Source organism: Styela clava, chromosome 5, assembly GCF_964204865.1.
Source record: "Styela clava chromosome 5, kaStyClav1.hap1.2, whole genome shotgun sequence".
Classification (NCBI taxonomy): Eukaryota; Metazoa; Chordata; class Ascidiacea; order Stolidobranchia; family Styelidae; genus Styela; species Styela clava.
The window spans coordinates 5579744-5603070 of NC_135254.1; the positions used below are offsets into that span (position 1 = coordinate 5579744).

General features: G+C 36.1%; 1 protein-coding gene and 1 long non-coding RNA gene across 2 annotated transcripts; both read left to right on the forward strand.

Annotated features, from left to right (window-relative positions):
- Window positions 1-5779: 5779 nt before the first annotated feature.
- On the forward strand, window positions 5780-6592 carry LOC144422825 (uncharacterized). Its single transcript, XM_078112681.1, has one exon. The coding sequence runs from the start codon at window positions 6035-6037 to the stop codon at window positions 6590-6592; it is 558 nt and encodes a 185-aa protein (XP_077968807.1). The 5' UTR covers window positions 5780-6034.
- A 4395-nt stretch (window positions 6593-10987) lies between these two features.
- Window positions 10988-14029, forward strand: LOC144422750 (uncharacterized). Its single transcript, XR_013475360.1, has 3 exons — window positions 10988-11295; window positions 12049-12277; window positions 13692-14029. It is a non-coding gene; the product is annotated as an uncharacterized LOC144422750 (long non-coding RNA).
- The last annotated feature ends 9298 nt before the right edge of the window (window positions 14030-23327 follow it).

A 23327-nucleotide genomic window follows, 5' to 3' on the forward strand; every position in this document is an offset into this window, starting at 1 on the left:
ACTAACAGCATGCTTGACAATAGGATACCGGAAAATGATTTGGTCTCGGATTTACACGAGTTTTCCTCTTCCACCGGTTCTAATGACCTAAAGGAGATTAATAACTGGTCGGAGTGCGAAGATCCAGGAAACGTCTTGAGCCCTCTGTCGACTCCACCTAATCAACTACAACAAAAACCAACCCGGCAGTCATCGAGGTTGAAGCAGACTTCAACGATAGGCAACACACCTTTCCACCCTACATCAAAAGGAAATGCCTACGTGAAGGTAATGCTACGCAACATCGACCCTTGTGACTTATCAACAACTTCCGTTTTCGACAGCACACCGGACGAAATATCCTCAGCCCCAGCCAACCTTGAATACAATAAATCAAATCCAAAGACTCCGGACTCAACTCAACCAAAATTGGACAATAAAAGATACCGTGACGACACCACATCATCCGATTCCTCTTTCTCAACTTCCTTGGAAGTTAAGTTAGTTGGAAAAAAGAAAAAATAGCAGTGAGTAAAAATTCGGACCCACAAAATCAAATTCTTACTCTGGGACATTTATTTCGGCCTTCAAAAATCACTTGTATTAAAACGCCCAGTTGATGGCATTAAACTCAACAAAATTCGATTATACCATCTCACAAATAGCGGATGTGATGAAAGGAAGTCTACCTCTTTATGTGGTACATAAAATGGTGATCTCTATGGCAGAGAGATTTGATCCATAAAACTTCCGTCGGCATAATCTGGGTATGAAGGCATTCGGTCTGGATTCCAGACTTGTCGTCCTGATCCGTAGAAATGAAAAAAAAAAAAAAAAAAAAACACAATCCTAGTTTTATACAAGAGAGCTATGCTCAAATATATGGACACGTAGAGTCACATAATTTTGATGACGTCATTTTATCTTTAACCACTAAAAATTTCAAAGCAATTGGTCCAGTATTCGAAGAGAAAAGCGACTTTTTAAAAACGTGTCAAGCGGTACTGAGTTAGCAGTCAGGCAGCATCTTACCTGTACACTGTAGGCCATATACGGTAATTGATCACAGAACAGTTGTTCCCTTGCAAATTTTATGTTGTTTACACTTTAGGACAGATAATTGATCACAGAACAATTCTTCCCTTTCAAATTTTATGTTGTTTCCAGTAGACTCTCATCAAAATAAACAAATATAGTAGGCTACAAGTGCTACAACGCTTGCATTACTGCACTGGTAGGACCGTGAAAGAATAAGTTACGGTAATTTCATTGTGGTAAGACACCGGTACCGGCACCAGTTAGCAGTCAGGCAGCATCTTACCTGTACACTGTAGGCCATATACGGTAATTGATCACAGAACAGTTGTTCCCTTGCAAATTTTATGTTGTTTACACTTTAGGACTGATAATTGATCACAGAACAATTCTTCCCTTTCAAATTTTATGTTGTTTCCAGTAGACTCTCATCAAAATAAACAAATATAGTAGGCTACAAGTGCTACAACGCTTGCATTACTGCACTGGTAGGACCGTGAAAGAATAAGTTACGGTAATTTCATTGTGGTAAGACACCGGTACCGGCACCAGTACCAGTATCGTACTTACGTACTGAGCTACCAGTACCGGTACCGAACCTGTAGGTCTGATATTCCGTTCCGCATACGATACCGGTAGGCTATAAAACTTGCATTGCAGCATTAGTAATACGGCGGAAGGAATAAGTCAATTTCACTGCGTTACGGTACCTGTATGGCAACTTACCAGTACCGACCTACAGTAGCTGTAGTACTGAGCAAGACAATCGATCGCGAAACCGCTTGAAATAAGTGTAAAACAGTGTTCCCATGAGTAAAAATAAATACCGCGAAATTTTGTATGAAATATCATATCTCATAGGATGCATATAAAATTTAAGAATAAACAAAAGTAATAGCCTTCTAGCGAAATAATTAATCTTTAACCACTGAAAATTTCAAAGCAATTGGTCCAGTATTCGAAGAGAAAGGCGACTTTTTAAAAACGTGTCAAAGAACAACAACAACAACATAATATTGAAACGATCGTTATGTCCACTACGTGTCCAAAAAGAACTAGACATAATTTGTAAGAATCTATGACTAATTGTATAAATTTTTATTTTTCTGCTATAATTTAAAAACATATAAATTAATGAATATTTACTGATAAACATGGGAAACTTTATCTGGAATCAACAATGGAATAATAGGAATTGCTGGATAATGTTTACGAATATATTTGTTTATTATATGTAACTATGTTCTATGATTATTATTTTTTCATCATTTATTTATTTTTACAAAACTGTTATGAATCCACAACGTGGACCTTTAAAAAAATAAAATAATATAAGCGAGGCAATCGATTGCTCTTTGCGTAGTAAGGTATTTCGATGATGTTTTAGATTCAGGAAATATGAAAGAAGCTTTCCAATCATCCTAGCATTGATATATACCCGTGGTGGGCAATGGGTTTTCTGAGTGGGCCAGTCACAGATTACAGTACCGGTACCGGTATAGACTTGCTGGGCCAGAGGCTTAAAACTGGATACTGCAACGTGAATATGCATACTGAAAGTGTGAATAACGGGACAGGGGCTGACAAGTAAAGTCTAATGCATACGGTACCGGTACCAGTACCGTCAACTTTAGATTCTGACCGTTTAATTGTTATATAATATCATTTTTAAAGTTTGATGAAAGTGGAAATACTAATGTGAATCCGCATTTTCGTACGGTATCGGTACTGAGGCAGATTTAACAACAAGAATCTCGGTTCAACCTTCATTAAGTTGAAGGCAATTGCAGGAACACTAGCTCAGGTAGATGATGCAGCTTTTATCTATGTCCCAACTAGGTTTCAGGAATTAACATAAAGATTTGATTTCTTAAGTTTGGGTACGGTGCCCAGTGGATACAACATGAATGTTCTGGCGTGTACAATCATAACGCCAGAACATTTATGTTATACCCACTGTTTCAAATTGTGGAATGCGTGTGGAAAGTTTTAGCAGTTTTCTAAATGACCGTCTTATGCATTGTCATTTTTGGGGCTAGTTCACTAAACGCCGCCAAGTATTTCTAGTTGGCGTGACATAACCATTCTCGCATATGTCATTTCTAACTTCCATCTGACTAGGCCATCCAAAAATTATGTCACTACGAATTCTCAGTGACGAAATACTGCCCGTCAAAGTATACGGATTAGTAAAACGCGCGGACGATCAAGCAAGCTAAAACATTTGTGAATCACTTATATGAATTTTCCCATTTTAAACATAGACTGTGGGCCACATAAAACTAGCTTCTCAATTTGAAGCAAGCCGACGATCAAAGTTTGCATGAAAAATATAAGTTTATTGAAAATAAATAAATTCTATTTTTTATATACCGGTATTCTAAATAATACTAAAATTGACTATTATTTTAAGATGTCATTAATTATGGAAAATTTTACAGAAATCATAGAATCCACCAAAGATGTATTCCCCTGCCTTGACTGTGATGAAAACTTTTCATCAGGACCCAGTTTGGGAAAGCATATGTTTTTGCACATTGACAATGATAAAAATTCTTATTGCACTGAAGAATTAAATGAATATGCGACTAACAATCAGGGATGGCCAATTCGAATTAAGTATTCGAATGTATTCGAATATCTCGTCATTCGAATATCCGAATTCACGTTCATAAGAATATCGGATATTTGTGTGACGTCACACATTTTCGACGCCGCTTTCAAGACGTTTCCGTTGAATGAAAACATTCTCGATAAAAACTTGCGCATGATTGTTTTCATCACTCATCAGCGTAACGTGTTATTTAGGCCCGTAAACGCCTTTACGATTATGTTATTTTCTCTAAAACGAAAATTTTCCACAAATTTGTTCCACGATAACGATAACATTTATTTTATTTTTGTAGGCGCACGAATTGTGAATCTGGTAAATACGTTCATCGGCGGCGAGTTTCTAAAGACAACGCAACTTTTTGATTGAAAAGCGGCAATTTAAAATACTGAAAATAAAACCGTAAACAATATAAGTTTTTTTGAGGCCCGCAAAAATTTAAAAAACGCTTTTCTAGGCAGTGAAAATTGCAAAATTTCGTGTGCCTCTGGCACACATTATGTTTGGTCGGCGTTTAGAAACATATCGTCACTAATTGAGGGCGGGATTTGCCTGATTATCCATTACCTCAAATTGCCGTCGAATATTTTCGTGTTAACACGATACAAGGTTTGAAACGCGACTTTTTCCCGGGTTAGGAGGATGTATATAATATAATTAATCTAAAGTATATTCAATCAATTTTATTGTGATGAAATAAATTTTACTCTGAGATATTACAGCATATTTATGGATTTTTCGAACGGTTTTATCTAAAAATAATCAGAGTGGCAGCATTTCGATCGAGCGAAGTCACTGTTAACAAGTATATCTAAATATTTGCCGAATTCGCAAAATACGGATCAAAACAATATTTAATCGGGCAGTTTACCTCGCGTTTTGATTTTTATGACCGCGGATTGCAATGGTATATAATAAGACTGGTGAGGATTTTGTTTTGTCCACGCAACCCCAGGTTAAATTGAAGACAATTAAATTAATAAAGCAAGACATTTTAAATATGCCCGTGTCGGTCACGAATTCATCACTTTGCACAACAGAAAAATATATATTCGTTGTTATATTATTTGTTGTAAAAGTCGACTCTTTTAACAGGTGGCATAATCGAGGCGATGAATATGAATTTTTAATTTACTGCTAAACTTTATATGTATATTCATTGTATGAAATGAATTATACTCTACACTTAACAGGATTTTATATAATTATTTGAGATTTTTCTTACGGCGATAACGAGTTGGCAAGATTGCAAAAACACGTATTAAAATTAAATACATCAGGCAGTTTATCTCGTAATTTTAGGTCACAGATCGCCGTGGACCGAATAGTAATGTTTTTTTTTGACGTAAGAAGAAGCAACCGCGAGTTACCTTGGACACATTAAATTAATATATAAAGATATTTTAGAATCTCGTAGTTGTCATGGATTGAATAATTTACGTAACGGAATGATCATTATACGCTGAAAAGACGGCTCTTATAACGAGCGCGTTACAGACGGCAATGGGAATTTCCGATTTCGAAAATCCTGGCTGCGCGGCAGGCAGTGGTGGTCATCTATTCTCTACTAATTTATTTCTAATTCCAAACACAACAATATGTTACACATAATAACAATATGTTTCACATAAATTAATATACAAATATACTGGTAGGTAGTAGAATACTCTAGGCTTAAATATTAGAATTTTTAAAGGCATAATAGATTTTTAATTGTTGTTGCCTGTATTGCAAATAAATTCTATTACTCTCAGAAAATATACACAATTATCTGAATACAAGTAGTATTTTTGTCAATAGACTTGACTATTATCGTAATATCATGGTACCACTGATAGAAAGCGTCAGTCAACTTCTTGGCTATCTTTTCATATGGTCATTTGTACAAATGAATAATTTTAATAAACTGACTGTGTCACAAGTTGCTATTATTTTTTATTGATAGCTATAAACTTTGTGTACATATACTGTTGGTTTGTGGCTTTATTCTGATATTTCTATTGAAGCTTATTTCCTAATTTACTGGGTTTTAATCAACTAAAACAAAAATGTGTTATTTTCGATTTTAGAATGTATTCGGAATTCCAGATTCGAAAACATTATTTTAGAATGTATTCGGAATAGTTTAGTATTCGGAAATGGCCATCCCTGCTAACAATATTGCTGGAACTAGTCAACATACCAACTCTGCAGAGATTTGTGTAGAATATATTACAGGTAAAACTTCTTCACATAGTGGAGCTAAAAAATGTAGAGGAAGTGGTTTTGCTAATGAAACTAATCGTGAGCAAACCAACACAACCACTGAACTGGACGAGAAATCACAAACCCAGTCACTTGTTAATACCAACATTGGACCGAAGTCAAACTTGCAAAGCCACAGTAGGATAAAACATATAGTTGCCAACAATGTGGGAAGAGCTTCAAATCGAAGCAGAAATCAGACAGGCATATAAAGGTTCATACTGGAGAGAAACCTATATTTGCGAACGATGTGGAAAATGTTTTTTACGATTATCTCAATCACAAGAGCATGAGCGAACTCACACTGGAGAAAAACCTTATATTTGTCAATTTTGTGGAAAGTCTTTTTCCCATTCATCTGGTTTATTCATGCATGAGCGAACTCACACTGGAGAGAAACCCTATATTTGTGAACACTGTGGAAAATGTTTTTCACGATTATCTCATTTACAAGAGCATGAGCGAACTCACACTGGAGATAAACCTTATGTTTGTACACAATGTGGAAAGGTGTTCTCACGTTCATCCACTTTATCTGAACATGAGAGAATTCATACTGGAGAGAAACCTTATGTTTGTAAACAGTGTGGAAAGAGTTTTTCACGATTATCTATTTTACATGAGCATGAACGAACTCATACTGGAGAGAAACCTTATGTTTGTAAACAATGTGGAAAGTGTTTTACACAATCATCTCAATTACAAAGGCATGCACGAACGTAGTTTATTTTATCACATACCAAAAGTACACAATAGACAAAAATAATTACGAATCACATATAAAACAATACTTTCAGTGTGAAGGGAGGCGCGATAAACCAGAAGAGGTTATCGAGCAGCGTCACCCTGGGGGAGTGAGTCTAAAAATCAAATCATAGTGAGAAAAAAGTCAAACAGGATACTAGCAAAAGTCGTGAATAATAAATAAAATAATAAAGTCGAGACGGCCTTTTTACACATTTAAGTGACCGATATCACGGTGTCACTCTAGTTAATATGAGAATGTGACTCCCGACACCACTGGTCGAGGTAGCCATGGTAACAGCAGTTGGTTATTGAATAACAAACAGAAAGATAAAGTCGAGTTAGTTATTCCAATCGATGCGAAAATAGTGTTATATTTTGACGCCGTACCGAAGTACGACATGGGAGGGTAGAGACCGCCGGAAAGTATAAGTGAATTCAGTAGCACTCAGAATTTGTGTGATTTTTAAATATAAAATCGTAGGTCTCTACCGAAGGTGGAGGCAGATGTAAACATGAAAATGGGCAAAAAAGCAGTAAAAGATAAGCATTTTTCTGGTAAATGCTAAGCTATTAATCATAGGATAGATCCAGTACAAAAGCGCATGAGACAACAAAATGCACTAGAAATATACAAATAGGATGATGAGAACCACTATAGTACCGGTAAGGTATCATGCTATATTAGTTAAATAAAGCTGCACTTGATAAATACCAATAATTGATAATAATATCTTAATAAATAACAATAATACGAGTTAACGCTTGTAGTATTAAGAGATAGTTGTTTATTAACTCTTTGAACTCTGACGGCTCTGAGCGAAGTTACTCGCTCACCCTGAAGGTTCGCGGCGCCGTATCGGTAGAACAATAAAATAAGTCTAAATACTGGCTATTTGGCACGCTTATAACTTTTTATAAATTATAGGTAGCACGTTGTGTGACATTTCAATCGAAAGGAAATTTTATCGTGCATTCAGAATGTATTTTCCATTTTGAAATACATTTTGTCAAATTTAATAAAATTGACCCTAATCTAACAGTGATTTTTCTGCATGTACGTGAGTTTTGGCTTGAAATTTGGTTATTTTGGTACAAAATATACTGCCAATAATTGATGTTCATAAAGAGTTTTTTATAAGCTTTTCGTTGATATTCGAATTACTATTGTGGCTGCCATATAACCAATTTTATATTTAAATATTCAATTGTGTATCATTGTGTCGGGTGAACAACTTCGATAAGCGGCCATGACGCACTGATTACGCAGCTACGCAAAAGTCGATCACGTGACTAACGTCATGAAGATGTTGATAAGTACGTTCGAAACGTATTGCGTGGCAAAATGCGCAAGATAACTGTCACGACGACGTTCTCAGTGGGACATCGGTCGCCGAGATTCGATATGATATTAACCCTGTATGGATTGAAGTCCGACGTCGAGTAATGCGTTCAGTAATAGCGAAGTGAAGGAAAGTTAATATCGTCATATAAAATTTCACGTGGAAAATGTTTTATTCGCCCATCAGTATTTGTTCAAATATCAACCAAAATAAGTACTTGCCTGCTCTGCAGATCAAAATATCTGATTGTACGAATGTTAGGCGAAGCAAGTGGATGAATCAATATCTGAGAGAACTAATAATGCAGAAAGAGCAACTCTTATTCCAACAAGATCATATGCGTCGCCAACCGCAAAACGCCAGTTCTAATAATAGATGCGTCGTATGCAGCAAAATTTACATTATTGCCAAAAAACCAATCCAGCTGCTAAAGACAAAGCGTTGCTGAAACGATGCGAGACAGTATATAAGTGCAAATACTGTAATGAGTACCTATGTATAGGTAACGAAACCTACAACCATTGGTATAACTGGTACAACAAAGTGCAATATTGGATTTAGAATGTGTCTTTTATCTGCATAATATTTTTATGTTCTTCATTGTTCCGGGCACAATAAAGTGCAATATTCAATTTGAAAATTTTAGCAAGCCGTCTTTTATGTACATACATTTTTCATGGCCTTTAATGTTCCGTTATTTGCTAAAAAAATCACAATCTTGTTCATATTGCGTTCACGTAACCACAACTTAATGGGGCTTGAGCGGGCAGTCAAAGTCAAGGCGTAGTGCGAATTTTGAATGCGTAGCATCGGGTTAATTAATTACTTCCTGCGGACATTTAAATAATAACATCTCGACGTAACGTTATTGCGGATATCGTCACGTTTTGTTGCATTTGCGTAATATACGTAAAGTTGTGCGTGACGAGACGTAGCCTCTCTTCAATGAGAATATCATTTTGACGCAGCGTCGCTGTTAAATCTACAGATAATCTAATATTTAGGCTTCCCGCTGCTTGTCAGCAGGAAACCTATTGTATTCCTGTGTTTTATTAGGCTTCCCGCTGCTTGTCAGCAGGGAACCTATTGTATTCCTGTGTTTTATTATTATTATTATTATTATTATTTATTTATTTATTTATTTATTTTTATTATTTTTTTTCAAATTGGTCCTACAAACTTGAAATTCACCTCAAATGTGCAGAAGTTCTCAGCTAGCAATAAAATGCAAATTTTATGCATGAGTGACCACGCTTTCACGCTCCATTGAGCAAAACGCGTCTTCGGTTTTTTTGCGATTTCTCAAAATTGATACATGGTATTGGGTTGAAATTCATAACAATGATTAATGGACATGTTCCGGATACGATATGTCAAGGATACGCATGAGTGACCTCGGCGATACGCTCCAGTGAGCAATATAGGATTTTACATTTTCATCTTCTTCTCGAGAACGACACTACTTAGAGACTTGAAATTTACATCACATGCAGATAATGAGTCCCCCATCATAAATTGCAAATTTTATGCATGACTTACCACGCTTTCACGCTCCAGTGAGCAAAACGCGTCTTCAGTTTTTTTGCGATTTCTCAAAATTGATACATGCTATTGGGTTGAAATTCATAACAATGATTAATGGACATGTTCCGGATACGATATGTCAAGGATACGCATGAGTGACCTTGGCGATACGCTCCAGTGAGCAATATAGGATTTTACATTTTCATCTTCTTCTCGAGAACGACACTACTTAGAGACTTGAAATTTACATCACATGCAGATAATAAGTCCCCCTTCATAAATTGCAAATTTTATGCATGACTGACCACGCTTTCACGCTCCAGTGAGCAAAACGCGTCTTCAGTTTTTTTTACGCGGGAAGCCTGTTAAAGCTGCACGCAGCTCTAGTTATTATTATTTATTTTTATTATTTTTTTTTCAAATTGGACCTACAAACTTGAAATTCACCTCAAATGTGCAGAAGTTCTCAGCTAGCTATAAAATGCTAATTTTATGCATGACTGACCATGCTTTCACGCTCCAGTGAGCAAAACGCGTCTTCAGTTTTTTTGCGATTTCTCAAAATTGATACATGCTGTTGGGTTGAAATTCATAACAATGATTAATGGACATGTTCCGGATACGATATGTCAAGGATACGCATGAGTGATCTCGGCGATACGCTCCAGTGAGCAATATAGGATTTTACATTTTCATCTTCTCCTCGAGAACGACACTACTTAGAGAGTTGAAATTTACATCACATGCAGATAATAAGTCTCCCATCATAAATTGCAAATTTTATGCATGACTGACCACGCTTTCACGCTCCAGTGAGCAAAACGCGTTTACAGTTTTTTTGCGATTTCTCAAAATTGATACATGCTATTGGGTTGAAATTCATAACAATTATTAATGGACATGTTCCGGATACGACATGTCATGGATACGCATGAGTGACCTCGGCGATACGCTCCAGTGAGCAATATAGGATTTTACATTTTCATCTTCTTCTCGAGAACGTCACTACTTAGAGACTTGAAATTTAAATCACATGCAGATAATAAGTCCCCCATCATAAATTGCAAATTTTATGCATGACTGACCACGCTTTCACGCTCCAGTGAGCAAAACGCGTCTTCAGTTTTTTTTACGCGGGAAGCCTGTTAAAGCTGCACGCAGCTCTAGTTGTACATAAAATTTGAATGGCTCATCGTAAAATCGTTTTGGATACGTATATAAAAAGCTATTCAAATTCTCCACATATACTGTCGATTGAATATGTAGATATTTAGGCAAGAAGTCGAAATTCTTCATATTAAATATTTGTTATCATACAATAATTTCATACGCACTTTCAAATTGACAATTTTACTGAAACATCGTATATTAGAGCACCGATATTTACAATGTAATTAGTCCCAATAACAAGCTTTCATGCAATATAAAATTTATTTAAATACTCATTGTGGTTCTTGAGATACGAGATCATAAAGTTGATTCCCTCCGACACGAAAAACAACTCAAAGATAGGCACTTGTGTGTGACTGTATGACCACGGAAATCTGAGTTAGATTGGAGGTAAGAAAACTGGCGATAAATAAAGCAGTTCAAAAATTCTATAAGATTGCGCACATCAACATATATAGAGTATAACAAGAATAGGGATGAATTATGATGATTCCACAGTAACATTGCAATATATAAAATACAACAAGCATTTAACAGCAAATAAACAGGTCTCTTCATTACAGGCAGGTTGTGGATCGAGTTGAATATGACCTTGATGGACACAAAGCAAGGATAAAATATGAAACAGCGACTTGGAAAATTCAGGTGGGTTGGTATTTTTATAATTAAATTTGAAAGTCATGTAAGATGACTCACGTAGGTCTTGGGGTAGACTGTTCCAAATTGAAACACCTTGATATTTCAAAGAATTTTGGGATTTGCTTAGTGAGAAGCGAGGTACAAAAAAATTACTCTTTGTTGAGGAGCGGGTGTTATATTTATGCACTGAAGTTAGGGTGAGAAAATACTGGTCGAAAGCCGCTGGCAATTGATTGTTTTGGAATTGGTGCATAATCTTAGAAATTTCTAGTTTGTAGATGTCATGTAATTTTAGTACTCTATGCTTATAATATAGATTGTTTAAATTGGAACGTAAAGGTGCCCAAGAAAGGATTCTAATGGCCCTATTTTGTAAGACTTCCAATTTACGCATGTTTACTTTAGCTGTAGAACCCCATGCCGCTATGGCATACTGAATGTGGGCCTGAAAAAGTGCGAAGTAAATGGTTCTTAGTGTGGTATCCTGTAAGTAATATCTAAGCTTACCCAGGATCCCTACCGTTCTTGATAGTTTTCTATGCAAATCAGCAGTGTGGGTGTTCCACTTTAATTGGTGGTCGATATTGAGTCCTAGATATTTATAAGACTGGACTACTTCTAAATTTCTGCCATTGATTCCAATTGCGAGGTTGGGGTATCTAGTGTGAGATTTTGAACTGAACACCATGACTTTTGACTTGTCTATATTCACTGTTAGCTTGTTGCATAACATCCATTCATAAATTTTATTTATTTCAGTGTTCATATTTAGCTGAAGTGTAGTCGGATCCTTCGCGCTGGTGAGCAAGCATGCATCATCTGCAAATAGTTTACTCAAAAGATTCGAGCTGTTGGAAAGGTCGTTTATGAAACATAAGAACGCTAATGGGCCAACTACTGAGCCCTGAACAATTCCGCAGTGGATGGGTAACATTGGGGATCTATGGGGATGGGGACCTATTTCAACAAATTGATACCGGCCTGTCAGGTAATCGTATAACAGTTTTCCTGCATTACCCCTAAAACCGTAATGTCTTAACTTGTGAATGAGAATAGAGTGGTCTACGGCAGGGGTTCTCAAACTTTTGGTGTTGCGGAGCCCCTGAAAAGGTTGACCATTATCCGCGGAGCCCCAAAAGAAATGTTAAAATTGTAGCTTTCCGATAAATATTCCTGAGTAAGTTAAAAGTACTTAACTTAATTTAAAGGCTAAACCTTTTTTTAATGGGGTTAATGCAAGTCATAAATAAATCAAAATTTCAAAGATAAATTATATATACTCTTACTAAAGCTGTAAATTTGACACTTGACAAACATATTAATAAACTAGGGGTCGAATCTTTTCTCTTTTGACATTTTCGGAAGTCGTATTTTGCCCAGATCTTGTGATTTTTTTAACGGCGATATCTTGCTTAATAATAATCTCGAGTGCAAAAGAACAAATCAAGTTTGACAAATTCCAAGATCGCAAAAATACGACTCCAATTTATTCATAGGTGGCAGTTTATCACGTATTTTATGTTATTTTAGAATAGTATTCCTTCATTTTAGTAATCCTAATAGTAATCTCGAATGAAACTTGAGTAACTATGAGTACAATTGAATTATTACGACGAGACACTTTAAATGCTCGCATCGGCCATACATTGAATATTTTACGCAACAGAAATCTCGTTATTCGTTTTTTATAATCGCAAAGAATGTTGCGCGGAAATTTCCTATTCAAATCCCCACCTCTTGAGAATCCTGGCTGCGCTCCAGCTTATAAATAATGTCATTTTTCGATTCCGCCTCTTTGCCATATTTCGAGGCTATAATGTTGTCAAATTTTATCAAAGCTGTTATTGTTTCTTTGAACAGTTACAAAACTAGTCATTATTTTAAAAAGTAATCGGATAGCTCACGGAGCCCCTAGGTTTCTCCCGCGGAGCCCTGGGGCTCCGTACGGAGCACTTTGAGAACCTATGGTCTACGGTATCAAAAGCCTTTATTAGATCTGGGAAGGCACAACAAACATACTCGCCTTTGTCTATTTTATCATATATAAATGATGTCAGATCAAGGATAGCATGACTGGTGGAGTGTTTGGTCTGGAATCCAAATTGACATTTGTTTATCAAACTGAATTTAGTACAATAGCTCATCATTCTGGTATACAACAACTTTTCCATTATGATGCTAATTGAAGATAAAATAGAGATTGGTCTATAATTTGAAGGGTTGTTTTTTTTCCCGCATTTAAAAATTGGTATAACTCTAGCAAGTTTTAATGAAGAAGGAAATATACCTAAATTGAATGACGAATTGAAGAAATTACTCAAAGCTGGTGATATGATATCAGCAACTAATTTCAAAAAATAAGAGGAAATACCATCCGGTCCAACGGCTTTACCCTTTTTCAGGTCCCTGATTACACAGAGAACTTCTAAAGGTGATGTTGACTCAAGAAAAAAAGAGTTCTGTAAAGGGACACCCAGAAATTCAGCATTTGATTTGGTACTATGTGGGATTTCATCTGCGAGTTTTTTCCCTATAGAAGAGAAGAATTTGTTGAATTCAGTGGCCACATAGACGGGGTCTGTCACAGTAGTACCATTTTCCAATTTTAATTCTGAGACGGTGGGGACCTCTCTTGTCTTAATTTTTATAATCTCATTGATGGTTTGCCATGTGCGTTTGACGTCTCCTCTGTTGTTGACTAGAATATTGTGGTAGTACTGCTGTTTCGATTTCCTTAGCAAGTGTGTTAAAATATTCTTATTTCCCGCATTTAAAAATTGGTATAACTCTAGCAAGTTTTAATGAAGAAGGAAATATACCTAAATTGAATGACGAATTGAAGAAATTACTCAAAGCTGGTGATATGATATCAGCAACTAATTTCAAAAAATAAGAGGAAATACCATCCGGTCCAACCGCTTTACCCTTTTTCAGGTCCCTGATTACACAGAGAACTTCTAAAGGTGATGTTGACTCAAGAAAAAAAGAGTTCTGTAAAGGGACACCCAGGAATTCAGCATTTGATTTGGTACTAGGCTTGCATGTAATTTACGGATTTACGGAATTACGGAATTATTTCGAGTTACGGAAGCGAAGTTACGAATTACGTAAAGTCGTAATTATTGGTCGAGCGCTTTCGCGATTGAAACGAGCTCTCTTCAGAGCAGTCAATTCCGTCGATTGTAAAAAATTAAAGTTTAAGTAAAAGAAGTTAGAGTTCCGGTATTCGCAGCCGTTTTTCTCTCTCTTGTTAGGCAGATGGGGAAGGCATAACGCGTCATTTACTAACCTATTATCAACTTATCTAGGATGGCCAATGTACATATTAACCGTAGATAAGGAATAGAATTGTGTGGAGACCGATGGACGTCAACACACCTGGTTTCAACTTCTTCGGGTGAAATGACTAAAGAATGTAAGAAATCAACTTATAAAACATGATCTATTTGTAAATGCCGTGATAATTAATGTCGCGCTTATCAAACAGCAATATAAAGACGGAAGAGAAATTGCGTAATGAACCAACGCAACTCAGTCTTTTCGGCATCGGTAAAGCGATTGAGACGGCAGAGAAACAACAATACGACGGGATTTCCCGTGTTTATTCTGCGAGAGATCCATTTTCTATTACAAAATCTTGATGTTCTGTTATCGATTTTATCGTTATATATCTGTCCGGACTTGGCATTGCTCAATATGTTTTTCGCAATGCCTCGCAATATTTCGGCCAAATATGATTACCTGTCTTTACCAAATGCGGCAACTTATTTTGATTTATCGTCGACTCGAATACCACCGGCACTCGACCAAACTCGTGTCAATCTTGGCAAATAGGATTGTCGACTTGAGTTAGAAAAATAAATTAATATTTTCATGAGTGCAAAACAAATGTCACAAAATGCATTGTTTTGCGATATAACTTTGTATTTTCGGAGAAGGCATGTCATATAAGTACGGTAGTTTAAATAATGCGCGAATAATTAATATTTGATCTAAATTTATCGCAAATAATGTTATAACTTTTAGGCCGCGAAATGATTTAATGTAAAATGAAGCATGGAATTCGGAATATCGTCAATAACTCGGCATCAATAATTATTATAAAATGCTAACTAAGTTGTAAAGTCGGATATTGTAAAAAACGGTGAAATAACAAGTCTTCGTCGCGAGGCAAGCGAAAGTATGATCGAACGAGAGAATACGCTTGTAGTTGATTAATAAATTAGCAACCCGGAATTTTTATTTAATACGAAAGTCGAATTAATACGTTAATACGATTTTAAAAAAGTGAACTATCGTTTCCTAAATATATTACCAGTGTTGGTAATGATAAAATTGATCGCATAAAATTTGGTGATAAAGTGGTTAAAAAAAAATCAAAGCTAATAGGCCGCGAGCCGAGGCCATTTATCTTTCAGTTTCGTAGCGCACATGAGGTAACTACCTGAAAATGATTTTAAAATGTTACTTAGAAATTTAGTAACAGATATTGCCTTGTTCCCACTTCCAAAAGTTGCACGTTTTACAGAAAAGACGCTTTTACTACAATAAATATGTGTTACCATCTGTCCTATTTTCTCTGCTTTTCCGGTATCATGGGCCAATGAACGCAGACTTCTGCATGACGTAACAAACAAATTAGTCAGCTGTAGGTGGATCCCCATTGGTCGGATGAATATCAGATGTACTACTACTGCGCACTTTTGCGTTGAGTAGCCTTTCCATAGTTTTTTTTTCAGTTATTATTAGTTCATTTATTCTAAGGAGGTGTTGAAAAGTATGAGTAAGATATTAAACGCTTGTATATTCTTACCATAAATAGCAATTTTAGTTGAGCATTAGCTCATAACACGTTGTTAAATAGGTACGGTGCGGTAACTCCAAGGAAGGCTAGACCTAGAATAATATGTCACAAACAACGATATTTTCTGGATTGCATGAAATGTTTATGATTAATTTATTGACTTTTCTTGACTATTCGGCAGACTTATACTACTATACAGGCCATAGCATATTGGAAATAAAAATTAATGGCTGTTTCTGTAATGCACGGTTGTGTGAAAGAGAAGAAAATAATTAATTTTACTAATGTCGGTTGGTCTAAATCTATATTCATAGAGTAGACAAGAACCTGGGAAGCAATGATAAGTTATGCCGGAGTGGAAAGAAAAGTAGCATTGGAAACGATTGAGAGGTGAGAAATCAAGTTGTAGACAGACAGTTGATGTTTTAAAATATAACTATAGTCCATACTCATACTGTCATAGGGCATTTCAGACTGTGATATATCAAATTTTAGTGTAGATATAGTCTAGTAATGGTATGCAAACACTGCTGGACTGTAGTACATGCAATGAGCATATATACGCTCATTGAGTACATCAGATAAAATGCATTATGTATTCAAGGTATTAGTTAGTATTTAGTGGTATTTTTACACTCATGCTGTTCCCAATATGATTTTCTTCCTCATTTTAGATACTGCACTACAAAAGAAAACAGCAATGTTCCACCAATCCGACCTAACGCAGGCTCTAATCCCTGCTGCTATCAGTGCTATAAAATGGATTAAACAAGAAGTTTTGAAGCGTAAAGGTATATGAGAATCATAATAGTTGCAAACAGCTTAGATGGGCTATTCATATTGAAATACTTTAGCACTTTTGCCCATCAAACTCATGTTGGAGACTTACTTCATTGAGGTTTTCAATTCATTTTTTTCTCAACTATGAAGATCTTTTGAAGTTAACGAGGCATCAATAAATAAAGCTGAGAAATTTGTTTGTTCACTGTATGAAGAGGATATGAAGAATGTAAATGATACCAGGGCACGTCTATTTAACACTGGCAAACATAAGGATTAAATTCTTCCACCCAACAATAATTCACTGAAGAAGCATGTGGCCCTCAAATCAGTTCTTGAGTTGGCAAACTGCAAGTGTAAGAAAAATAGTCAAAATAATTTATGCAAGTGTGCCAAAATCAACTTAAATTGCACAGATTTTTGTTTTTGTATTGACTGCAAAATCACAGTACACTTATAGAGGAAAAGTCGATTTTCGAGATAGTGGATTTCGAAAACAATTCAGAAGAAAGTGAATTAGATATTGCAGTTGATTTAATAAGTATCATTTATTTGTTTTTTATTTTCGGACATTTGTTAGTGTCGTAGTCCTGTTTCTAGAAATAATATTGCCTTTGTTCAAATACATAACCACATAAACTAAAAAAAGACTAATTGTAATATTTCTGTTCACTGTTATGTACATATTGTACATTTATTTAATTTTCTTGACTTTTCTGGAAAATTTCTAAGTGAGAAATAACTAATTTAATTGTGTTTTCGTGCTAACGATGTTAATTTGTGACTTCATTGCTTAAAAATAAATACGTTTGATAGCTTCTATAAAATGGATGTAGCTTTTTATGCTGTTCTTGTTGTAAACTGCTTGTGGTTATTACATAAGATTTATTCGCTAATGTGAATCAGCGTTGTTGGTGTCGCTGCTTTCGAGGTCACTCGCGACTCCTGTCACACAATTAAAGTATTTTTTGTTGTTGGTTACATGTATGCCATATTTTTCGTAATCTACCTAATAAATTATGATTGACTGAGGAAGTCCGATTTTGGTCAGGCAAAACATTACAGGAATACATTTGTGTTAGTGTGCTGTAGGGCTCTCGAATTGCATAGTTCTTATGTATGTGTTGTAAACTTATGGTTAATGAATTTCCGGGAACCTCCTATATTCAATTTCGCATCAGGATTGTGGAACAAGCGGTAATGCGTTCATTATGCTCTTTTTCACACAAAACTGAAGAATTTATTTAGTTACCAGATGTGCGCTACGAAACTCATTTTCTGGGCGTTTTCAAGGCTTCGTCTCACGGCCCATATCCGTGGTAAGGATCTACAAGTGTTTAATAACTTACTTATACATTTTTTTAACAACGTCTTAGCATAACTTAACTAATAATAACTAAACAGGGCTATGGAAAGGCTGCCCAACTCAACGCAAGATCGAGCAGTAATAACTAATATTCATCCGCTCGCTAACAGCTGATTCGATTCAATTGTTACATCATGCAGAAGTCATTGTTCATTGCCGAAAATGTAGAGAATATAGGACAGATCGTAGCACATATTTCTTGTAGTAAAAGCGTCTTTTCCGTAAAACGTGCAACTTTTGGAAGTGGGAACAAGGCAATATTTGTTACTAAATTTTTAAGGAACATTTTAAAATCATTTTCAGGTAGTTACCTGATGTGCGCTACGAAATTCACGTTCTAGGCGTTTTTCAGGGCCTCGGCTCGCGGCCTATAATACAAAAGATAAAAATCAGAATAAATTTATTTTGAATTCACTCCTTATATTTATCTTTAACATCTGTCGCCGGCGTGTAGTACTGCCGGGAATATGAAAACCAAACTTTGATGTCCCATTCGGAATAGAAGTGGATTAAATTGGTTGTTATGATAGGTTTAAATGTGTGAAAAAAATATCGCAATTACGGGGTCATTACGTAATCGATTTGGCCGTAATTACGGAATTGATTTTTGTCAATTACGTGCAAGCCTATTTGGTACTATGTGGGATTTCATCTGCGAGTTTTTTCCCTATAGAAGAGAAGAATTTGTTGAATTCAGTGGCCACATAGACGGGGTCTGTCACAGTAGTACCATTTTCCAATTTTAATTCTGAGACGGTGGGGACCTCTCTTGTCTTAATTTTTATAATCTCATTGATGGTTTGCCATGTGCGTTTGACGTCTCCTCTGTTGTTGACTAGAATATTGTGGTAGTACTGCTGTTTCGATTTCCTTAGCAAGTGTTGAAACCGCCTCGCATTTGTTTTCGTTTATTTCACACTTGACTGATTTTGTGATTTGCGTATTCTGCGATTGCAACATAACCTCACACATTGATGTTGCCATGTTTCTAGTATTGTTTTGTAATTATTTCTAGGTTTGTATTGGGCAAATTTAATGCTGCTCAAGTAGGGTTTAGTACTAGTGTAATTTATGATATTTTTCTGATGACAACCTACCCCAATTTGCAGACTGTTAACAAATTAGAACATATAATTATGCTAATTTGTCCTGTGTTGCTAGGCCAGCTCTCTTTGTGTTCTTGCTTATTTCTGGCAACGCTCGTTCTTTCGCTCGCTGCTTTCCTGGCGGGAATGTTGGCAGTGATTATCTGCTCTCCAGTTTTGTTAGATTTTTAGTTGTTTAATGTCTCAAGGAACCGGGTTTTTAAGTCATATATTCAGTAAAAGTTACCTTTGAATCTTTCCCAGCTCTATTCGCGTTTAGATGTTCGTTATTCTCAGTAGGCTAGGAAAACAGTTGCAAGTAGTTATTTCATGATATTTTGTGTGTTTATTTGTTAGATCTGATCAAATATAGAGCTAGTTAAAATAATAGCTTCCAGTCAAATAATTGGTTGTTCTTTGAGTTGAAGGCTACATCGTCAAGTAAGTCTTTGATTTATCGTATTTTATGCTTTATTTAGTGATATGAAACTGCAATTTTAAGGTAAACAATTGTGCTGTATTTTTGGCTTTTTCAATTAATTTGTGATTCTAAATTGATAAATATTGTGCTTTTTAAGTGCTAATTAGTTAGATGTTTGGTAAGTTTTATTGTGTGACATATTTTGAGACTGTTTTTCATTTCTGTTTAGAAAACCGTACTACGTACTTGGTACTATCGTGCTACATTCAATCGTACGTACACTGCATTTTAAACGTACCTTTTTCGTGACAACAAGAAATTTCAAAAGGCAATTTGTACGCGTATTTTTATTGTGGAGTCTCGAAACGATTCAGAGAGCAACCGTCCGTTAACGCGTGTTGGCGCTAGATAGCGACTCCGATTTGGCGCCTACAAGTGTGTTAAAATATTCTTATATTTTTTGAAGTAATGACGCTGCGATGCGTTTCCGTTCAGAAACATTATTCTGAACATGGCGTTTTTGTGTTTGATGGACTTGCGAATTCCCCTGGTTATCCAGGGCTTGGAATACAATTTATTTTCTCTGCGTGACAGAGGGCGTAATGGTGCGTGCTTATTTATCAACCACTTAAAATGGCTAAGAAAGAGGTCAAATGAACTAATAAAATTTTCTTTGGATAATATACCACTGGCATAATTTCTACACATCATCTCAACTTCCAATCTGAATGTGTCGGCAGAAAAATTTGCCATGTCACGCTTCATGCGTGTTTTTGTTTGGACTTGAGCACTAGTTGTTGATAAAGTACACATAATAGGAAAATGATCGGTGAGATCACTAATTATAATAAATGATGATGAGCATTTATCATTTATCCACTTTGCATGCCCATGAGCGAAGACATACTTGAAAGAATCTTCATGTCGGTAAACAATGTGGTAAGGATTTACGCAAATATCCCAGTTACTTTTCATTTAATGTAGACAATGTAATATTTATTGTGCTTTGAAAACTGGGAGTGTTAATGATCAAATGCTAATGACGGTAACATAATGAAGGACTAGAGACGGAAGTGTATATGGCAGTGGTTCTCGAACTTTTTTTGCTCGTTAAAAGTCTTTGAACAAGTTATTCCGCAAATGTTAATGCGATGTATGTGACTGTTTTGAAAAACAATTGGGACATCGCTCCCTTTTTTTCCTTCTACGCGCCTCACAATTGGGGGTTGTGGTAGAAAAAGCTCCTTAAAACTAAAATATTTGTTAGACATTCCCGTCTTATTTCAGATATTCACATTCCATTATTTACATTACGTCCACATATTTTCAACGTCTTTTTGAATAAAAATACTATCTGCAGCTTATTCTATAAAAGGGGCGCGGTTCAAAAGGTTTGAGAACCACTGGGCTAGAAAATTGTTTTAGTGGCTTTTGTACCGATGATTGAATAGAATTTGCAAACCAAAACTTGCTCCCCTGTTAGCCTAACTAAGCGCGCAAGTCAACATGGTGGAAAGTGGAAGTCTTGTTTACAAATACATTATTCAGATTTGCTGTGTTTGGTATTGTTCACAAACTTATCACAACAATGCTTCTATGGAGCCAATTAAGGATATTAGGACTGATTCTGCAATGCTGCACTGCATTTTTTTTTGTGTGTTTCTAAAAGCAACGATATGTCCTCTCGCTTTCTACTTATACGGATTTGTGCTATAGACAACCAAGAATTCCATAGGCATACCCAGTATTTGCAGTATTCAAAATTGGCTTTATTTATATATTTATTCTGGTGATCTCTCTATAAATCCTAATTGGATACCAACATGTGGTTCAAATTTTCATTTGTCAGAATTTTATTACATTCAATTATCTACTTTTTTGGTGGGCAGGCATTGTACGCTTTTCAACTTTATGCCCGTCTCCCAGGTATCTCCGCATTTTGTTTTGTCCGTTTACCCTTTGTATTGTTCATGTCAGAGAACCAAAATAAATGACTGGTTGATTATGACACAATATAATTATACTGTGACTATCACCCTTACTACAACGACAAGGCAAATGCAATAATATCACCAGCCTAATACTGCATACTCGCGTCTCACAAGACTGTCCGTTGCATGCATGCCTATGTGTAATACGAATAGCCTTAGTTTCCAAAATTCAAAACGCTCCACGGCACACCTGAGAATCTCTTGAGGCACACAGTATGGAAGGGATGGACAAAATTTTTTTAATATAAGAGCCGCATGCATAGACTTACCATACGTCCCGCCAAGGTGAATGCGTTATTTTGTTTGTTCCATTGTTAGGGAACCCATCACATGTAAAATCAATACTAATTGGTCCTGCTGACTTTTACGTGAAAGTAATATTGAACAACGTCTTTTTGACGAAGGTGTTATCTACAGAAAAGTATGATTAGGCAAATAAGTAAAGTCTCAGTGCTTGAAAGCGGCAGACTATTTTATTATTCTTTCTTCCTTTTGTTGTACATGAAAAATCTTGTATCGTTAACGTCAATTCCTTTCCATTTTTCGAACTGAACCCGATATTTAGACAGAGAATATGCACATAAACTCTCGACAATATGGTCAATGAAGACACCCGGGTTTGCTTTAAATGTAGGTTTTTGTAGTAAAATCGGAAAATGTTAAGTTACAAAATCACAGCTAAGGGGTCGTTGGAGGCGTCCCGCTTTGAAGTCCCAAAAATATGGTAACCCTAGATATATAGTCAATGCAGTGCAGGACATATCGCACTGTTACTGAGACTAACCGCAATAAAGCTACAACAAACCGCCAACGCAGCATCAAACATTTGATCATTGTGATGTAAGATTAGTCGTTTGACTGATTGAACTTCAAATTCCACGCTACGATTTTCTTTTTAAAACACAATTTACGCTACAGTTCCTCTTAATTAAATTTGAATAATAATTATTGCCGGCGAGAAGAGCCGCATAAAAACTTCAGCAAGCCGCAAAACTTTATCGGGGCCGCATAGTTGCGCTGAGCGTTGTGGTCATTTGTCTAACTTCATAAAAAAGGTTTACGATCACGTAACTGTCTCTCAAAAACGTGCGATTCATTGAAAATCTTGTAAAAACTTTCGCACTCGCACATTCTCGATATCTTACGCACGATCGTCGTTGAAGACCACCATCTAACCACTTGCAATCGTCAGGATAGAATAAGATTTACATATTTATCTCGGGGGAGAGCCGATAAGGCGTCTTAATCATATGGTGAACCACGGCCTCGCATTCGGTTACAAGTTCATGTCGGTATGGGAATAGTTTAGTTCAGGGGTGTGCAAACTGCGGCCCGCAAAGAAGAATTGTGCGGCCCGCCGAGAAGTGCCAATTTTGAAGGATGTGCCCTCGAAACGAGCTCTTAGTTTTATTAATCTGGAACGTGTGTGCAAATCGACCTCCTTGCTAGGGTTGGACTTTCGGACCAGTTTTTGAAATCCCGGTATTGAGCCGTATAATCCCGGGATTAAGTAAAAAATTAAAACAACTTGCACGGCAATAAAATCACGTATTTATTTCGTGTAATATCGACGCAGAAATATTGGAGCATC

Bases quoted from the DNA above. Each gene is read 5' to 3' on its own strand.
- LOC144422825 (XM_078112681.1), top strand. From the start codon at position 6,035: ATGTGGGAAGAGCTTCAAATCGAAGCAGAAATCAGACAGGCATATAAA.